A 20,993-nucleotide genomic window follows, 5' to 3' on the forward strand; every position below is an offset into this window, starting at 1 on the left:
TCCTCCCCGAAGGACTTGCCTGGTTCCTACTTTTCATTGAAAACATTCCTGCGCGTTCCCGGCGCGTCGTTCCCGGCGCGGCGTTCCCGGCGCATTGTTCCCGGCGCGGCGTTCCCGGTGCAGCGTTCCCAGTGCATCGTTCCCGGCGCATCGTTCCCGGCGCATCGTTCCCGGCGCGGCGTTCCCGGCGCATCGTTCCCGGCGCATCGTTCCCGGCGCGGCGTTCCCGGCGCATCGTTCCCGGCGCGGCGTTCCCGGCGCATCGTTCCCGGTGCAGCGTTCCCAGTGCATCGTGTCGGGCCCTTCTCCGTGTGTTCTCCTGTGTACCTGATGCTTTCTGCACCTTCTCCAAGGAGAGTTGTTGGCAGCGCGATTTATTTGCTGCAGCCGAAGCTCACTCATCGAATTTTGTTTCAATGTTGCACTGTACTTGTACTGTGTACTTGTACTGTGTTGACAATGACAATAAAAGCTTTCCATTCCAAACTTTTTCACATTGAGGGTCGAGACGTTGGCCAGATATGCAATTCCTCGGGCGACCAATGAATGATGCACACTGCTGACTTTTGCCATGCCGCAACAATTTATTGATATAATGGATGCTCAGTAATGATTCCTAAAATATATATTTGATAAAAAAGGAATGTCAAATTGGAACAATTACACATTGCAGCTAACATTACTTCTTTATTACCAGATACGAAGAGAGCAGCATTTCCTGAAGGTGTTTCAATGCAACTCAGCAACTCCCTGCTGCCCCTGCCCTCCCACTAATAGATCCCCAGTCGGTCCCAGAAATCGCATACATGGTTCCTGGATTCCACTTGTGCATGTGAAGGCACTGTCAGGTTCATCACCAGCCAGCCGCTGTTGTCAGAATAGCGTGGCCAGGCAGGCAGACGCTGCTCCTGGCAGAAAGCCGTATGTTGGGCCTGCGAGGAGGGGTCGCCGTCGTGGGCGAAGGAGCCCCAGTAGCACAGCATCCGATTGGACAGCAGCTTCTCCGATAGCGACAGTGTAAAGTTAGCCACCAAGGAAGAGTCGAAGACAAAAGGCAGCTCAGCGCCATGACAGGCGTGCTGGAAGCAGAACGTTAGACCTGACCACACGCGATGATCTGACGCCACGTGGTCGAACACGTACATCCACACCTCGCTCCCTGCGGCTGTGCCGCCACGCGCCGACCTCCTGGACGGACAGAGGAAGACGAAGTCGGTGACAATCTTGAGAAAGGGAGGGAAAAGTGACAGCTGGTTATAAAATGTGTGTAACGACAGTTATGTAAGGTTAATATTGTTTAGATAAATAAGTAATTGTATTTTGAGTTCGTGCTTTTATTTTGCTAACTGTTTCGGAAGTTTGTGCTTTTGTTTTGTTCACGACTTGGTAACCGGAAGCGAAGCAACGGTAGTGCGCTGGAGAGAGAGACGCTAGACGGAACGAGAGTGAACGGCAGGAAAGACGGACTTGACATAAGGAAAGGGTTGAACGTTTTTAGCATCGGTTGATTGAGGAACAAGGTAAATGTGATTATATCTGTGTAGTAGTTGTATTTTAAGTATTTTAATGTTTATGGTTAAATCGTATTTTATGGTAAGGATTGTGTTTCAATGTTTGAGTTATGAATGGTAACGGTTGAATGATGGTTAACTTTATTGTGTGTTGTTATTTTTTCTTTTCATAGCTCTTACGTTGGTTAATGGACGGAAGGTCAAAATAAACTATTCAACCACCAGTTCTGGCCTTTCTAAATCGACTGGATGCTACAATGTGTTTAAAAGTGAATGAATTATAGCCATGCTGCCTGTCAGTCTGTCCACAATCCTAGTCTCCAGAGGATGAACCCTACTGACTTTACAGATCCTCTGATTTTTCCTCTGGTAAAAGATTTAGATCTTTATATTTATTGATATGTCTGCAGCATAACTACATTTTAATTAGTCTGTTTAAAATGTCTATGTTAGGACGTGATGTCACATGGACAGAGTATACACAGACCAAACGTATCGATTCTGGGCTCCTGCTGCACAAACCAGTTGGCATGAACACCAAAGTAAGAAGCAGAGCATCCAGGCTGCACACGTTAACTGTTCAGCAGCCGGACAGCATCAGCCATGAGTCTGTTATACTCCTACATATCCCAGTGTGTTTTCACTGAATGTTCTTACGCTTTGTACTGTGGTGACAAACTTAACACAACGCTGGTCTTGTTTGATTTGGTTATTGCTTAACGTACCGGTATGCTTGAATAGTGGATTCATTTGAATAACTATGAAAAAAACATAAAAGGTCCAGCAAAGCTAAGAATTGAATTCAAAGCGGTGTCACATGAGTCTAATTTGTCCTTTATTAGGAGACAGACCTAATTAACTTCTAATAAATGATGTTCAGACATAACTAAACGAGTTTTTTCTCCACTGCCATCACTGAAATATAACGTATATTACACTGTGCATACAAATGTATGCGTGTAAATCCATCTCCATTGCTGCAGCTGAATAGAACGGAGCTCTTTTTTACCTGAGCTAACATGTCCCGGCGGTCAGCGTCCCGGTACAGAGGCAGGTACTCGTGCAGGATCCGCAGAGCATGCTGTTTAAAGATGGCTGTGACGTATAGCGCGCTCTCCAAGGCAGACACCGGCCTCTTGAAGACGCTGTAAGCAAAGATGACCCCTTCCTCAGAGGTCGTACCTGCAGGACAGACCACGGTTCCTCAGTCCATACAAACAGGCAGACATTGTATGTTTCTTTCTGTGCACCGTGCACTGGGCGTCAGTTTATCTTCAAATTTAAATGTATTGGAAATGATTACTTCCTGTTAAACTGGCGGCTCGTCCAGGGTGTACCCCGCCTCTCGCCCATTGAGTGCTGGGATAGGCTCCAGCTTGGCCCGCGACCCGGTGCCGGACGAAGCGGTTGGAAAATGAATGCGAAATTAATACTTCCTGTTACCAATATGGGCAATTTCCCTGGAGCATATAATCAGGTGTCACCTTGAATTCGGACAATTTGGAGTGATCAATTCACCTAAACTGCATGTTTATGTAGGTGAGAGGAAACCGGAGAACCCGGGGAGAACCCATGCAGACACGGGGAGAACGTACAGCAGCACCAGCCACTGTGCTCCCCAAACTTCAAAACAGTTTCTTTGAAATTTTAACAAACCCATCAAGAGGAGGTGTGTGAGCGACTGCACCACCGAGCCACCCAATGAAAACCAATGAAATTCATTCTTCATGAGAAGCTGTTGAAAGTTAGCTTCAGTAAATAGCACAGTGCAACGTTTCAGTGTGTGTGTGTGTGTGTGTGTGTGTGTGTGTCCTACCCAGCAGCACTGGCTTCTCTTTTTGCCAGTGGCCCTTCAGGAAGGCAGTGACAGCTTGCTCTTTGATTAACGCTCCATCGATATATGGACCCCATGTCTCAAAGACCTCCAGGAACCTAAAGGGGTTAATAACCTTGGAACCTAAAACACGTGGATTCGAGAGAAAACAGGCACTGGTTATCACAGCGGGCAGCTTCATAATTCAGACCAATGAACGTAAACCAGCCAGAACTGCTCCTGCTTTGGGATCGAAAGTGAGCTCAGACATGCAGGAAGTAGCTGACGGCAATAACTGAGTCGATGACACTGATCCGTGACGGTGCAGATGTAGTCCAGTGATCTTCAGCCAGGAGGCCGTTTGATCTCTCGCTAATTGCCCCTCCAGAGGCACACTGTTCCTCAGCTTTCACGATTTTGTTTTCCAACATGCCACTAAGGAAAAATAATGTCCTTTCACCAGCGTTTCAGGTAAACATACGATATCCTGCCTCGTTATGTAACTGTGCATCGCTCTCAATTTGGAGATCTTGGGACGGTGTTTGCATCACCCTACTTGTTTTCATCTGGGCAGTGAGGACGGCCTGCGGAGTGAGAGACAGCAGACATGCGATGTCGTCCACAGAGCAGCTGGTCTCTTTAGAAAAGTCTCTTCCCAGTTTCAGGGCATCGTGTCTGGAAAACAACAACAATTCCAGTTCGGAGTAAAGCATTCTGGGACATTGACTCAAGGCTCAAAGTGTACAGAATTGTCCTGAGTTGGATCCTCACCTGGTCCTCAGCGGGATGGAGAAGGGCAGACTCTGCAGGACAGCCTGCCCAAACAGAGGCTGGCTGCTCTGAATCATCAGGTGAAGACTCACCGACTGAGCTCCTGCACTCTCCCCAAAGACTGTCACCTGATCACACAGCGGCATCCGGCAACGTGCCTTTAGCTTAGCCGTCACGGAATGCACTCATTTATTCATTCCATGATGTTTTTTCCCTTAATTCATTCAAAAAATAATCCAAATACAGCAATTACGGCTGTAATCACTGCTAAGTGTGCTGGAGAGTGGAGAGTATAAACCAGGCTGGAACTTTTAATTGGCCTGAATTGGTCAATTAAAAGCTGGCTTGCTTTGATTTTTTTTTTTTTTTTTTACACGATAGAATTTAAAGCACATGGAATGTACAGATTTCTTTTTTTGGGGGTGAGAATAACAAAAACGTCCCTGTTATGATTCAATTTTATTTCTATAGCGCCAGATCACAACAACATGACCCCCCCCCCCCCCATCTGGACCATATTTCAGTGCATAATAACATGAATGCGTGTGTTTGCTTGCCTTGGTGGGATCGCCTCCAAATACGGCAATGTTCCGTTGAACCCAAAGAAGAGCTGCCTGCTGATCCAAGATCCCGTAATTGCCAGCAAATGAGTTATTAGAGTCTTTGCCCAAAACAAGGAACCCAAAGGCACCTTAAATTAACAAATTACAGAATAAATCAAACCACTGACTCCGGAAAGACGTTTATTTTCTCTGGGTTAGGGTTCAGGTTCTTCACTTCCTTTTTCCTGCACATATAATTGATGATTATATGTGTTATTATGTGTATTACGGTATACAGTATTATATAGATATTAAGAGATAATTAGAGACAGTACAGGCTAAAATGCAGATAAAGTCTCTATTTCCCAATGTAGTCAAGCAGGTTGCAATTTAAAGTAAATATAGCACCAAGGTTTCTCACCCAGTCGATACTCCATGCCAACAACAACAGTGTTGGTGAAGTTACTGATAAAGCGTCCATCATAAAGCGGCTTGGAGGCAGAACCAGCAATGAAATCCCCACCGTGGATCCACACCATGACGGGCAGTGGGCTCCGCAGAGGGGGGGCAAAGGTCACATCCATAGGCACAAAAACGTTGAGGTAGAGGCAATCCTCGCTGACCTTTCGGGGGGCATTAGAGGAAATATTCAGTTTGTATCCTCTGAATATAAATGTTTGATTTAGGCTAACCAAAAGTGTATTCCTTGAATAAGGGTGCGTTCCCACTGCGCCATTTGCTCCCTTTAAAACGGACCAGAGTTCCTTTTCTCGGATAATCCGCTCCGTTTGGGCTGGTGTGAACGCACATCCGGACTCTGGAGAGGATCAAAAAAGTCCGCCTGAAAAGGAGGGTCTCGGTCCCTTTCGGCGGAGCAAAGGACGGAGGAACGTACGTAGTGACGTAGTGACGCTCTACGCGGTGCGTCTCCGGAAGAGGAAGTACAGCGAGTACTCCAAGCTGCTCCAAAAAAAATAAAAGTGGCGAAATATGTACCGCTGTGTGTAGAATTCATTAACTAAATATGTGTTATAATACTTTAATATTTGTTTCAGAATCAGCTACGTATCACCGGTAACTGACGCGACTTCTCCCCGCAGCGCTACGGAGCTTTAACAGTCCAGAGCGGAGAATCAGCTGATCGGCAGCGATAGTTTCTCATTCCGTTGTTCTGAACTGATCCGGAGACTTTACTGATCCCAGCGACTTTGTGTTTGTTAAAAACGACTAGCGTTGTGTAACATTTATGATTTAGGCCAGAACTAAATGAGCTTCCCTCCGTGAATGAGCAGCAGCCGTAAACTGTGGACTCAAAAAAAAAACACGGGAGAGGGCGGGACTTCCCCTCCTACTTTGTCCAATCGATGAGCACCTTTTTCAGCCACGTGACGCTGCTCCGAAAGTTCGTTCCGTGAAGAAATCACAGTGTGAACGCAGACCTTTCAGCGAATTATAAATGCAGGAATTTGCTCCCAAAGGAACCGAGTCCTCTTGGCGCAGTGTGAAAGCACCCTAAGGGTGCTTTCACACTGCGCGGTTTGCTCCCTTTTAAACTGACCAGAGTTCCTTCCCTCGGATAATCCGCTCCGTTTGGGCTGGTGTGAACGCACATCCGGACTCTGGAGAGGATCAAAAAAGTCCACCTGAAAAGGAGGGTCTCGGCCCCTTTGCAAGAGAACCCTGCTCCGTTCCGTCAGCAGTGTGAAAGCTCGCCGGAGCAAAGGCAGGATCAGCTGTACGTAGTGACGCTACGCGGTACATCTCCGGTAGAGGAAGTACAGCGAGTACTCCAAGCTGCTCTGCAGGGGAAGCTCATTTTCCAGAAAAAATAAACGTGGTGAAATATGTACCGCTGTGTGTACCTTTAATTTACTAAATATGCTTGATAATACTTTAATCTTTTGTTCAGAACCAGCTCCTTATCACTGGTAACTGAGGGGTAATCGACGAGCGCCCCTTTCAGCCACGCGACGTTGCTCCGAAAGTTCGTTTCGCGGAGAAATCACAGTGTGAACGCAGACCTTTCAGCGAATTATAAATGCAGGAATTTGCTCCCAAAGGAACCGAGTCCTCTTGGAAATTGTCGATATTTATAAAGCACCTCTGTGGTCTGACTGACTCACGGACACATGCAAAGAAGACAAAGAAATGATCTTTTCCTTACTATCTGAGGACACTCCCCGGCAATGGGTCCACTGCAGACCTGCATGCAAGCTGCCCTGGGGAAGGAGGCATCATAAATCCCTCGCCAAGGACTGACAGCTCTGGGGGGCTTCCAGCGGTAAGTTCCAATGGGTGGGTCTGCGTATGGTATCCCATAGAATACATGGGCCTTATCCAGAGTAACACCCTTGATTGGACCTTCTTTGGTGAACACCACAGGTCCTGGAGCCTCACGTGTATCCCCATTGGCTGACGTGTCCTTGGCTTGCCCTGTGACAGAGCCCTCACGGCGCCTCAGCTCCTCGGGGGAGTTTTCCTCTCCACTGAACGGGTTGTCTCTCGCCAATAGCCCGGGGTAGATTCTTCTTAGAAAGCTGTAATCTGCATTTTGGGCTTCTTCCTTAGAAGCCAGCCCCAAACACATGGCGGACAGCAGCAGAAGACAGTGCCAGCTCTCCATTTTGTGAACACCTTGATACCTCCGCAGACAGTGCAGCTCAGATCATGATTTGACTTGAATGATGGTACAGCAAAGGCAGAAAGGTTGCAGCCCCCCACAAAAGCCCGCAGACTGAAACTCTCCATCGACTGTGCCAAACGTGTGACTCCAATTTGGCTGACTACTGAGATGTATCAGACAAAAGCTGCTCTGTCTGATGGCCGAGTGGCATCCAGTAGACTGAACAGCTTGATGTGGACATTGTGATGCGGGGCCACTAATAGAGGGCAGGGTGTCTCCCCTTTGCTTAATGGAATCACAAAGTCTCATGCTGAAGTATGATAAGGACGCCTCATGCATTGGGGTTCATGAAGCAATACATATTTGTTCGTTTGTTCTTTCAGTTTCATGAATTCTTTAATTACGTGAATTTACTTCGAAAATACCGATCGATAGTTGCAAATGTCATCAAATTGAACACTGCCACCAAGAGGTCATTTGCAGCACATCCCACACAGTCTAGAAATGTGCATGGTGGTAGGTCCGTGCATTTTCTTGTAGAAATTGTAGCTTATCTGGGTCTGATCTTGTGCCTCGACATAACTTTCTGTTGTGATCTGGTGCTATATAAATACAATTGAATTGAATTGAATTGATCTCAGCTGGCTCAGGGCAAAAGGTTAACTTGCAGGTTTTTGCAGGTGGGAGGAAGCCGCGGGCGAGCGCTATATCCACTGACTGCGCCACCGTGCCATCGCCCAACAGCTTCACTTTGTTTTACATTTATGGAATATGTGTCCTTTAAATATCATTCGATCGCTTTTAGCAGCCCTACATTGTGTGTGTTAGGTCACCCACATCATGATCTTTTATTTTACATCATTCAGGATAACATTCAATACTTGACATAATCGTTGTTTTAGTTTATTATCATAGTCTGCATCATTCAGAGAAACAATAACATGCTGAATTTGACATGTACTTGTACTGTAATACATGCTACTGCTTGACTGTACTTGAACTCTAACATTCTATCTAATAAATATTCATTATCATCACATGGAACAAACTTAAAATGCAGACGCTGTGGGACAAAGCTTGCAAAGGCATGTTCACTACAGTATTTGAATGCGACACTAGATGGCGATAAAGCTACACATGGTTATAAGTTGTCTATTTAAAAAACACGACTCTGCCATGAAGTCACACGAAGAAGAGTGGATGCGTCACTTCCGTTTTTACTCAAATATGGCGTCCTCCGAAGCAGCCGACGACGTGAGTGAAGCGCGAACAAGCAAAAAAGCAAAAAAGAACAAAGACAAGGGTAAGTTATGGTTTCTGTCAAGCCGAGAATCGTCCCGCGGCCTCACTAAATACTTTTCTCCGAAGCACGGCACCGTTTGTGCGGGTTCGTCGGCGCGTTTACGCGGAGGTATCAAGGCACGCACGCATTAGCTCTAAACTAGCATGCTAGCCGTCCTGTCTTCTGAGCCCCGCCGAGGAGGAGGCTGTAAATCACCGGCGTTGGTTTGTTTTTCCGTTCTTCTTTTCCCGTGGGGGGGGGGGGGGGGGGTCGCCACAGCAAATCGACGTTCTCCGCTTTGCCCTGTCCTTTGCGTCGTCCTCCCCAGCGCCAGCCACTCCCTGTGCGTGTTGGATATTTGAGTTACGCAGCGCGCTCACGACACACAGGCTGCACAATGGCAGTAATCACACGCATGGATTACTCACGTAGGGTTAACTGATACACGACGGGAGGTAGGGCGCCCCCCCCCCCGGGAGGGGGGTGTTTTCACGCCCACCGTAGAGGTCACTGCCGGAAAACGTTTGGGACTCATTCGATTTTGATGATCCAGAAGAGATCCTGGATTCCGGATTACTTTGAAGTGTTTGTGACGTTTAATGGGCGTTAAGCCTTCCGGTTCTCACGTTGGTTGGGTGAGTCGTCTTCTGATCGGCGGTTTGAATCCCGGCTCCCGCACGTTTGTACGTGCCCTTCGGCGAGCGAATGTTGGTGTGGCCGTTATTTTTATTGTTATTAATATTATATTATTACTCTGTTTGTGTCAGAGGTGGATGAATCTGAACTTTTGACCGTTCCTGATGGATGGAGGGAGCCCACGTTCACGAGGGATGACAACCCCCGCGGTCTTCTGGAGGAGAGCAGCTTCGCCACGCTTTTCCCCAAATACAGAGAGGCCTACCTGAAGGAGTGCTGGCCCCTGGTGGAGAAAGCCCTGGGAGAAGCAGTACGTCCAGGTTCACGTTAACCCCGCCCTGCTCCTGTTTCTATGACAACATGAATGTAATCCAGTGTGGGGGGGGGGGGAGGGGGGGGTCCAAACTTCTATTCCAACATTGTAATGTTGTCCAATTTTAATAGTTTGTTGCAAACCAGTTTGTTCTGATCGCATAATTATTTGTCTGCCGGACTGATCAAACGAGTCGAGACTCTGCTTTGATCAGGAGAAAAGCTTGTTTCTATATTTCTCCCTTCGTTAGTTACTTTAGTTACCGTTTTAACGAAGGCTGGTTTTACCAGAAACACCAGAGAGCCCGGCGACAGTCGTCTCCTCCTGTAAAAGAGCACAAACGGCACTGAGAAAGGGTTTTTGGTGGTAAAATAACATTCATTCATCTTCTGGACTGCGTTGTCCTTTACCAGGGGTGGACACGTTTTATTTATTGAGCAGATTCCCCCACCCCACACAAACTGAACAGAACTCGATGGAACATTAAGCCATTCCAGGTAAACGGTAGGGAGCAGTAAGGTTTGATTCTAAATGACTTTAAATTATTTACTGACCTGTTTTCTAAGTGCGTTTCTACCTTTTCGCCTGTCAAAGCTTCAGCGTGTTATTTCGGCACACGCCTAATGGCTTTCATTCTAACCCGGATCCTCTCAGCATATCAAGGCATCTCTGGACCTGATCGAGGGAAGCATCACAGTCTCCACCACAAGGAGAACCTTTGACCCCTACGTCATTGTGAGAGCTCGAGATCTGATCAAGCTGCTGGCCAGGAGCGTCCCGTTTGAACAGGTACCGGTCGCCGTGCTCCGGCGGCGGTTGATCGACTGTTGATCGACTGTTTTCTTGTTGTCTTGGTTTCATCAGCTGTTTCAAAAAAATCTCTCGATGCTTAAGAGCTGCAGCAAACGTCGGCGTTGGATGATTTACTTCGTCCTTCATACTGTTTGCAGGCTGTGCGGATATTACAGGATGACATTGCGTGTGACATTATCAAAATTGGCACCATGGTGAGGAACAGGGAGCGCTTTGTGAAGAGAAGACAGCGGCTGATTGGCCCCAAAGGTTCTACCCTCAAGGTGAGTCCCACGCCATCATCTCACCCGATTGGTCGTTGGATGTGTGCAGGTCAGAGATCTGGAGGACCTTAAAGATGTGGGGCACACGTGTAGCTCTGTCCTGTCTATTTTGTACAGGCGTTGGAGTTGCTGACCAGCTGCTATGTGATGGTGCAGGGCAACACCGTGTCGGCGCTGGGGCCCTTCGGTGGCCTGAAGGAGGTGAGGCCACCGCAGTCGGTTTACTGGGGACTAGTGAGAGATGTTGGGCGTGAAGAAACGGACATCCGGAAAGCGATGAGGCAGAAACCACCTCTGGACCCGATCGAGGGAAGCGTCGGGAAGCTAAACGTAGCGTATGTGGGCTAACGCGGAACGACATCCCGACGCAAAGGGCACGCCGCCACTCTCCTGCTTCTGTTCGGCGCGTTGAGGCCCCCCCGAGTCTGAACGGAACTTTGGTGGAGCGGAGATGAAGCTTCAGCGATCCCTGTGGGAAAGCTGGCGAGCAAACCGCGTTTGGAAGAAAGACAACATATGTGGTAGCTTTACGAACCTTTCCTTTCTCTGTTGTTCAGGTACGCAAAGTGGTGATGGATACGATGAAAAATATTCATCCCATCTACAACATCAAGGTACGCTGACGGAGCGCTGATGTAAAATATATCAGCTGGAGCTGGGGGCATGGAGGAGTCATGTTTGATTATTATTTAACCTTCATCGTCACACCCGTCGTTGAATATGTTCCACGGGATCAGGGCAGGCACTGAACACGCCTGGCCGTGCTGAGCCTGACTAGATTTAAGAGTTCTCTTTTTCTGTGAATATGTTTTACGTTGAATGATTGTCTGCATTCCTCGTGGGCTGAAACCCTCAGACTCTCATGATCAAACGGGAACTGACCAAAGACCCCGAGCTGCGGGTGCAGAGCTGGGAGCGTTTCCTGCCCAAGTTCCGCCACAAGAATCTGGCCAAACGCAGGGAACCGAAGAAGAAGAGCGTGAAGAAGGAGTACACGCCGTTCCCTCCGTCTCAGCCGGAGAGCCAGGTCAGGAGGTTACGCGGCAGCACGCCTTGGGTTCATGCTGCTCCACGAGTTCAGCACGTGTGTTCTGTAACATGCAAACATATCTGTTATCAGATGTTTTCATTAAAGCAGCTACATTCAAGATATTTATGGCAAAAAAAGTGACTTAAATATAAATAAATGCAACTCCAGAGGAATGTCCCCTCTATTTTCAAGATAACTATCCGTAATGCAATTAATAATTTGACCAACTATTTTCTTATTGAACCCAAATGTTCCTTTTTAGTTTTTGAATAGGGTTGGGCGATGATTTTTATATACCGGTATAAATTCTTCCAATGATAAGAAAATGACTTCTACCAGTCTAAATGAGTGTGTAGTGCTTTTTCCCTGCGGCTGCTGTATTTACGCCCCCCCCCCCCCCCCGTGTGCCACGGCGCCGGCCATCGATGGCGGCGAAAGGCAGAGACAACAGATAGAAAATGAGCGTGACAAAGGAATTGTTGCTTGACCGGGGAAGTGGTTTGGTTTTGATAGAACAGGTGTCGAGCAACAGACCATAATATGCAGAGTGTGCAAGCAACAGTGACAAACGTGGTCCACCGTCTCAGGCGCACGCGCGTACGGAGAGTCGTGAAGCGTGAGGCGGCAGCGAGCACGTCAGAATAAAAGGACGTCTGAAAGTTCAGGCGAGGTTCACGCCGTTACTTCACACAATATTTAGCTTTAGCTCTGTTCCTGTTTCACAATCTGCAGTTGCTGCTAAACTGTGCGCTTAAGTTCTGAATCCTTTTCCTGATCTAGTTTGGTAAACAAACTATTACACAGTTTATCAATAAATGTGCTTTACGATTTGAGACAATTGTATGTAATTATATGGCTTAAGGTTTTGTAGCTTTTTATACAAGACTCCGTCCAATTTAATATATCATCATTAACTGATGCATGTTTCCGAACACGTGTAAATGTTGCATTTCTACGCTGACTGACCGGATCATTTCTGCAGGTTGACAAGGAGCTGGCCACAGGAGAGTTCTTCCTGCGTGAAAGTGTGAAAAAGAGGAAAAAGATGGAGGGGATAAAGGTGAGCACGGAGTGTTTGAAGTGGAGGTTCGCAAGGAACTTCAAACGATTCCAGCTGGATGTCTGTTATTTCCCTCCTTTTCCTTTCAGTTTCAATGAGAAGCAGCTATAGTAGCACGAGCTAGTTCCAGATAGCATTAATAGCCTAAATCTGCAGAAACTCCAGAAGCCCAGTAGGAGGCGCTGCATTTAGATGCTTGACTGTCGTCGTTTCTCGTTTTCAGGTGAAGCAGGCCGAGACGCTGACCAAGAGGCAAGAGGAGCGAAACAAAGCTTTCGTCCCCCCCAAGGAGAAGCCTTTGATGAAGAAAGCCATGAAAGGTAGTAATAAACCGATCGCCTTTGATGGGGTACCGCCCGCCTCTAGCTCACCCTGTCTCTCTTCCAGCTCCCTCTGAAGGCAAGCTGGACATCAAGGCCATTAAGGAAAAAGTGAAAAAGGCCAAGACCAAGAAGTTGGGGGCTCCACCTGTGAACCCCGCCCCCCCCCACTGACGGCACATTTCCATTGCTTGGATAATGTGAAGCGACAGAGGAAGACTGTGGGCATGCGGCCCCTCTTCCTCCCCCCATGTTGACTGTCTGCACACCTTTGTTGTTACTTTGGGCGTTTCTTTACAGAATAGAGAATGTGACATGAAACAGGGAGAGACATTGGGGTGAACAAACAGGACCAAGGCCTTTCTGCAGGGGGGGGGCACCCGCACCCTGGACACCAGTTCTCAGTCCCGAGAGGGGGGCTGGCCTTATCTTTGCCCCGCTGTTCAGGATGACGTGGTCAGTATTGATACGTTTGGATTACGGCGTCTTCAGGAGGATTTCTGCCGGCTGTGATTGATCGTCGTGGCTCGCTCGTCATTTGTGTGTTGCCTGTATTTGTACCTCGACGTGATAAACGTATTGCCTCCGTCGCAGCGTTGGTTTGCCTGACTCGGTTACCGAAGGATCTTGGTTACATTTTCAGTTAATGTTGGGAATGTTACAGGAACAGTGTTCTGGTGACGGTCCGGGAACGAGGCTGAGTCCGTTTCCTATGGCGACCATCGCCTCGGGTCGATCTCTGCCCCGCACGGCCGCGGAGGCTTTGTTGAACGGAACGAGGCTGAGTCCGTTTCCTATGGCGACCATCGCCTCGGGTCGATCTCTGCCCCGCACGGCCGCGGAGGCTTTGTTGAACGGAACGAGGCTGAGTCCGTTTCCTATGGCGACCATCGCCTCGGGTCGATCTCTGCCCCGCACGGCCGCGGAGGCTTTGTTGAACGGAACGAGGCGCACCTGTTTCACATCTCACCGAATCAGCTCCTGCCTCTTTGCACCCGACTCTGGGCAGAACGTCCTTTCTTTTTCCTCAGTACTTTCGGGTTCTCCTGTTCTCGGTCGTCCTGTATTCCCTGGTTCTGTCTTTAATACCTGAAGGAACAGATCCAGTTGAAATCGGGGGGAATTTTAACAATGAAACAATCTTGTTTTGGGCCGGTCAACGTGTCTCTCATAAAGACGGTTCTGATTCTGCTGCCTTCACCAGAAGAACCCACCATTACTGAGCGTGTGATTTCAGTGAATCACTTCTAAACTGATATCAACGTGAATACAATTCCTAAAGGTTCGTTCTCATGGATAAGGAAGCTCGAAATATTTCTTCTTTGCGTCTCTGGCAAGAGCAGACGTATTTTCTTCTGGCTCTTTTTTCAAACCAAATATCTTTCCCCCTCCGTTTGGAAAAACAACACAACCTCGTTTTTAAAGATCTGCTTCAAACATCGCCCACTCTGTCTGGCTCGGAAACGTTTAAATCTGACTGTCGGTGCCTCACCAGCCACGAACGTGACGGGACTCGGCATTTTTCCACCTTATGCTTGCAAGATAAGATTGTTTTTTTTTTTACTTGAATTTTCAGAGAAGAGCGAAAAACCACGATGCAACTTTGTTCAATTTCAGGTTGTATTTAAATGAGTTCAAATACCGGAGGAAATCAGCATGTGTAGCAGGTACCGGGCCGGTCGACCGCTGCTGGCGGTTCATAATATTTATTTGGGGAAAGATTGGAGGGATTGTGTCTGCAAATATTCACAAGAAAGAGACGGAGACGAACGTTATTCCGGCGTCTTGGCTCTCTGCTCGTCGACGCACCGGAAGCAGGAACCGCCCCAAAACCGTCTCACAAACCGGAGTTTCCATCATGTGGTGACAGTGGGTACTGCACCTTAAACTCCACAACCAAATATCTGCAGTTCAATTGTTAAACAAAACAAAACTATGTGACCGCGCTTAGTGGGCGTCACCATGGGGACCAGGTGGGACCAGGTGAGAGTGAAACATTGCTTTGAATGACGTCTGGAAAATGCAGAACATCTTCATCTCCACTTCTAGCTCCGCCTCCTGTCTGTTCCTCAGAGCCACTGTCTCTAAGCCGTCCATCATGACTGTCCTCACCACTGTCTCTGAGCCGTCCATCATGGCTGTCCTCACCACTGTCTCTAAGCCGTCCATCATGACTGTCCTCACCACTGTCTCTGAGCCGTCCATCATGGCTGTCCTCACCACTGTCTCTAAGCCGTCCATCATGACTGTCCTCACCACTGTCTCTGAGCCGTCCATCATGGCTGTCCTCACCACTGTCTCTGAGCCATCCATCATGGCTGTCCTCACCACTGTCTCTAAGCCGTCCATCATGGCTGTCCTCACCACTGTCTCTAAGCCGTCCATCATGTCTGTCCTCACCACTGTCTCTGAGCCGTCCATCATGGCTGTCCTCACCACTGTCTCTGAGCCGTCCATCATGTCTGTCCTCACCACTGTCTCTAAGCCGTCCATCATGGCTGTCCTCACCACTGTCTCTGAGCCGTCCATCATGGCTGTCCTCACCACTGTCTCTAAGCCGTCCATCATGGCTGTCCTCACCACTGTCTCTAAGCTGTCCATCATGGCTGTCCTCACCACTGTCTCTAAGCCGTCCATCATTGGGAATTGATGATGATCCAGATCACCATGTGGACGAGGTAAATCCAGTTAGGAGGGGAATGAGCTGCTTGGCAGAGGTTTGCGCTCTCTGAGTGCTTTTCTGGTCACATTATATTTTTTCCTTTAACTTATTCAAAAATATGGTAAATGGGCAGCAGGATCACTTTTTATAGGGGCGGTTCGGCCTCTCTGCCTGTTTACGTGCAGGAGACAGATTAATAAGATGCTGCAAGAGCTTGGACTTATGGATGTATGGAGATATCTACATCAGAAGGATACTGAATATACGTTCTATTCAGCAACACATAATATTTACTTGAGAATTAATTATTTTTTTCATGTTTAGCGGTGACTGTCATAAAGTGGAATCCTGGACAGACGGATCTCCCAGATCATTCTGGCCTAACTCTGAGGTTTAACCTAGATAGAAGGCCAAAAAACTCCTTGTGGAGACTGAATACTGGACTATTGGGTAATAATGCGTTCAGAGCAGAAATGGCAGAGGAACTGAAGACCTATTTGGAATTCAACGATAATGGAACAGTTAATCCTGCAGTCCTGTGGGATGCTGCTAAAGCATATCTTAGGGGGAAAATCACAGCCAAATGTGTGAGGCTGAAGAGGCTAAGAGACAAGAAATGAGCAGACTTGCAGGCGCAACTAAAAAATCTGGAACAACTGCATAGTATCAATAAGGATCCTTCGACACTGGAGCAAATGAGGCCAATTAAATGGGACATTGATAAGGTCCTTAGTGAGGAAATTGAAAAAAAAGCTACGATTTATGAAACAGCGACATGAGGCGGGATCTAAAGCATCTAGATTACTTGCTTGAAACTTAGGAAGCAGAAAGCTGAAAATTCAATCCACAAAATCAAGGATCCTATAACAAACAAGTCATCTGACAAGCTGGAGGGAATCCATAAGGCATTTGGAAAATATTATCAATCTCTATACACACAACCAGATAAGCCAGGTGATTATGACATTCAGCAATTTTTAGCTTTATTAGATTTACCCTCTATAGGAAATGATCAAAACAATTCATTGATCAGTGAAATAACAGCAGAGGAGATTGATGGTGGAATTTCAGGTCTCAGTGCCGATGAATCGCTGTGATGGGTTCCCTCGCTGGTGACCCCTGCTCTAACCAGACTAGACTAAATAGATCAAAGTATTTGAATTGGGGTTGATACGGTGATTATTTGTAATTTTTAGGAATACCATATTAGCACAAAGCTGGACAGCACATTAATTGTTACATGAGATATGTAGCAAATAAATGGCAAATGCAAAGACTTTCAAATTACATTTGTTAAGGAGTTTAACATAAATGGTAAAAGGCTGTCAGTATTGTCCAAAAAACAAAAACAAAAAATTGTTTGCTTCAGTAAATTATATACAGTATATTGACTGAATAAGAAAAGATAGAACATCGAACACGGTTTAATACAAAAGGATTAATTAGAGATTAAAATACAAAGAATTCCCACGGTGTGTGCAGGTACATGAAGGCAGCGCACACCTGCCCCTCATTAGGGGTCAGCACACACCTGCCCCTCATTAGGGGTCAGTGCGTTCATTTTAATGAACACGAGACGCTGGTCTCCTGGAATTACAAAGAAAATGTAAGAGCCGAAGTCGCTGTTACTTCCACTCGTCACGTCTTCCTCCGATGCCGGCGGTTTAACTGTTGCTTTCCTCTTTCTTCAGGAACTCCTTACGGCTTTTGTTCGTGTTCTCTTTAGCCCGAATGCTGTCGTTTGGTGAGTGGCATGGTGAACCCGACACGTCTTTCGTTGCCATTCACGTCTGAAGACGTTTTTTTGAAATCCGACGCAGTTACTGCCAACCCTGGCTTTGAGATTGGCCTCTCTTCAATGGCCAGTAACCCAGAACAAAAAATGTTAGCAGCAGTTTCTGGTGGAAGGAGAGACTTTAATCTTTCATTTGGTGGGTTCGGCATTTGCCCGGTTGTAGTAAAGAATATTGTGTGGTGGAAAACGCGTGGAAACTGGGGCGCTGAGTTGAAAATGGCTGGCACTCAATGAGTTGGGTTATTATTTACTTTTCTTTTCAGGGTTTGCTGACGATATTTTCTTCTCCATATGCTGGATGAGCAAAGGCGATTCTCTGGAAAGGTAAACCCTAGAAATCAATTAATCTGCAGCGCTAGTCGTGTCCCTGCTCCGTTTAAAATTCAATCTTCGTTCGTTAGAAGGTTTAATAGCTGGAAATAAAAGTATTAATTCGCCAGCCTTTTATTTGGTTTATTCAGACATATGCACTGTTTATGAGCAGTTTGAAAAGTCAAAGCCCACAAGAACGGATGATATATCTTCTGAGAGGCGTATTGAGAAATCGGATGTTGAAACCATGAGCCAGCCGTCTTGGACTTGCTTTAAATTCAGTTTTATTTCTATGGCGCCCGGACATGAGGAAAGGTTGTCCCGATGCACTTTACAGGTGTAACGTTGAAAGATGGAATGCAACTTGTCCCACAAGAGCGAGCGCTTTGACGACCGTAGTGGAAAAACGTTCTTTTAACAGGCAGAAACCTTGAGCAGAACCCTAAACTCATAGTGGGTGGCCACCTGTCGGACCGGCCGGGTTGAGAGAAAGACAAAGGTTTTTCTGTTAAAGATTAAATTACCATAAAGGCTCCATGTCTGAACTCCAAACACCGCTGCTGATCCGAAGGCATGAGGAGGATTTGAGTCGTGCTTGTAGCAGATCATGAGGAGATGTTCATCTTTGAAGGTTGAATCATTAAGAGACTGCAGTAGTTTGTGTAGTGACATTGTGTACATTGTGTACATTAAAGAAAAGCACTGGTGTCGAGCAATGAAATGTACCACAGAAGCTGCTTCCAGCTGTTCATCATTGAATGTAAGTAATGATAGTTTCAGAATGAAAATTCAGAGAAGCAAATGATATTTGATCTTTTTGTAGAATTGAAATGACCTCTGAAAGGGTGTGTTTAAATATTTGTTCCAAAGCTGTGTTTTATTTTTAGGCACAATGGGAACTTATGGCTCAATGAGATGGCGCTAAAGACCGTCGGAGAGGAGGGTAAAGTCTCCTCCCTGACTGTGTCCCCAGTTGTAGAAAACAATCTGACGCTTCAGTACGGCGGCTCTGCTCGAGAATGGAAATTCAGAATTACCCCAAGTCAGCATCTTTTACCATTCTAATATTTTTGAAACAACCTTGTGAACTAATGTTTATTAAATGCTATCTTAAATGTGTTAAAGGTACAAATACGATCCGGATCAGAGGCCTAGAGAAGCCTCTGCAGCAGCCGACGAACGACACAGCGGTACCTGACGGAACATTCAAACCATGCTTGAGGCGGATCGCGTGTTTTCACACTTCAGCGGTGTCTTTCTTCAGGCGTTCTTGGAGACGATGAGCCCCACTGAGGTGTTTGCGTGTGAAAATGGAACGTCGTTCTTCTACCAGGACGAAGACTTCTTCCTTGCAGTTGGTGAGATGATCTGCATCCTGCGTTTCGTTGTCCGTGCATGCTGACCCTCCCTCGGTTTAATGACCTCCGCCCAGGAGGTGATGGTTTTCACCGTCGGTCGGTTGCTTTGGTTACCAGCAGGGTTGCACAAAGTGGCCAAGCGGATCAAACTTTGTCGACAGATGGGGCAAAAGAAGAGCCAAACTTTGATGTGGAGACTGAGACTGAGACTGAGACGGGGACATATCCAGGATCTGTTTTATGCCGCTCTTGAACGTAATTGACCTTGGTGAATGTTTGCACTCCACTAGGGGTCGTTGTTGTTGGCATGGGCCAGCGTGAACGCTGCTTCCTGACAGTCAAGTAACTTGGTCATAATTATTAACGTAACTTGATCATAATTATTTAAGACGACTCCAATCAGTAATTTTTTTAGAATCGCTCCGATGGATCTGTGACACGGTTTTCCTCGACTTTCACGGCACGGTTTGGGTTTCCGTCGGTGTCCGTGACGGACGTCGTCCTCCGTCGAGCATGAGGACTGGATCTCTCTGTCTCCGGCCGTCATGCAGAGACGACTGGAAGGCGTCTCATCTAACTCTCCTCGTTAATTCTGAGTTGAGAGATCATCTGTGATTACGTTACTATCGTGTCGTGGTGACAATCAGGGGTTTACAGTTTTTAGAGATAAAGGGTTACATCTCAGTGTGCTGTGATCCAATAGATAAATGTTGCTGTTGGATTATCGACTGGATGCTATTTAAAGGAGATTGGCTTGATTCCTTTTTGTCCCGAGTTACAGAACCTGTAGATAAATAAATTGCACTCCTTCCCCCAAGGAGCCCTGAGGTGTCCCAGGCTCACCTTTAAAATCCACGGGTATCAGAACACTCAGAATATGCATAGAAAAGTAATCGAATCCGTGCCGCCTACCTTTCATATTTCCAACCGGTTTAGCAAAGTAAATGTCTACGTTTGCAAAGAAAATGTTCAGATACAGAATCAACATCTAAAGTGGGTTGCCGTGGGTTGCGCTGTTGCCTCACAGCGAGATCGGGTTTGACTCCATGTGTCCGCCTAGGGTTTTCCGGGTTCTCTCGCTTCTCCCCGCCGCCGAGCACGTGCAGCTTGGGTGAATTGATTACTCCGGATTGACCATCGTGTGTGAGCGGTTGTGTGTTTGCGTGGCGATGCTCTGGCGAGGTGTCCACCTGTGGCCCGCAAAGCGTGACTGAAACTCTATCTGCTCTCCTCCGAGGCCACACGATGCGTCTCCCTGTCCGGCTCCAGTCCAGGACTCGCTCCATGCTGCGTCTCTCCTGGGGGGCCCCCGCTGTCGGCAGCGGGAGCCACACCGCAGCGCTGTACGATGCACCCCAGCACTCCTACAACCGCCTCAGCAGGGACTCGACCACCAACGGCCATTACGACTTCACGGATCTGACTCCCTGCAGCTCCTACGTGGCCTGTGTGGAGGCGGCGGCCGGTCACTCCCTCACCTGCCTCTCTGCTGTCACCGGTATGATGGAATGAAAGACCAGCAAAGTAGGGCTGATTTACAAATACTAATATCTCGGTTACGTGTAACTTGACCTGGACACGCGGCGGTTTTAGCGTCCTTCATCCAGGTATGGAGAGAGAGAATGTGTGAGACCGTGTGAACCATCGGAGGCTGTTCCTGAAGCTGAGGGAGAGAGCTGTGCCAAACTGTCTCCTTAGAATCCTGGCATGTTGGTATGCGAATCGGAGCATGCAGGTTAGGGGGGGTAATGTGGTCTCTCCTCCTTTTACTGTGGGGAACGGTGTCCGCCACGGTGGGCTTCTTTCGCCGGTGCTTTTTAACTTCTACATGAATGATCTCTCTGTGCAGCTCAACAGCTGTAATACTGGATGTGTGCTTGGTGACAGCT

The 20,993-nt window shown here is 47.4% G+C and overlaps 2 protein-coding genes across 2 annotated transcripts; one reads left to right on the plus strand and one right to left on the minus strand.

The window, feature by feature from the left end:
* Nucleotides 1-770: 770 nt before the first annotated feature.
* Nucleotides 771-7,260, minus strand: LOC137910990 (cAMP-regulated D2 protein). The gene is made up of 8 exons (XM_068755413.1): nt 6,802-7,260; nt 5,059-5,260; nt 4,653-4,786; nt 4,096-4,223; nt 3,881-3,999; nt 3,328-3,468; nt 2,521-2,693; nt 771-1,223 (listed from the first exon to the last, which is right to left on the minus strand). The coding sequence occupies exons 1-8, from the start codon at nt 7,258-7,260 to the stop codon at nt 771-773; spliced, it is 1,809 nt and encodes a 602-aa protein (XP_068611514.1).
* Nucleotides 7,261-8,487: 1,227 nt separating this feature from the next.
* Nucleotides 8,488-13,558, plus strand: krr1 (KRR1 small subunit processome component homolog). Its single transcript, XM_068755232.1, has 10 exons — nt 8,488-8,563; nt 9,310-9,488; nt 10,146-10,280; nt 10,442-10,567; nt 10,685-10,768; nt 11,125-11,181; nt 11,424-11,594; nt 12,580-12,657; nt 12,881-12,977; nt 13,045-13,558. The coding sequence occupies exons 1-10, from the start codon at nt 8,488-8,490 to the stop codon at nt 13,149-13,151; spliced, it is 1,110 nt and encodes a 369-aa protein (XP_068611333.1). The 3' UTR covers nt 13,152-13,558.
* The last annotated feature ends 7,435 nt before the right edge of the window (nt 13,559-20,993 follow it).

The sequence above is a fragment of the Brachionichthys hirsutus genome, chromosome 22 (assembly GCF_040956055.1).
Source record: "Brachionichthys hirsutus isolate HB-005 chromosome 22, CSIRO-AGI_Bhir_v1, whole genome shotgun sequence".
Lineage (NCBI taxonomy): Eukaryota > Metazoa > Chordata > Actinopteri > Lophiiformes > Brachionichthyidae > Brachionichthys > Brachionichthys hirsutus.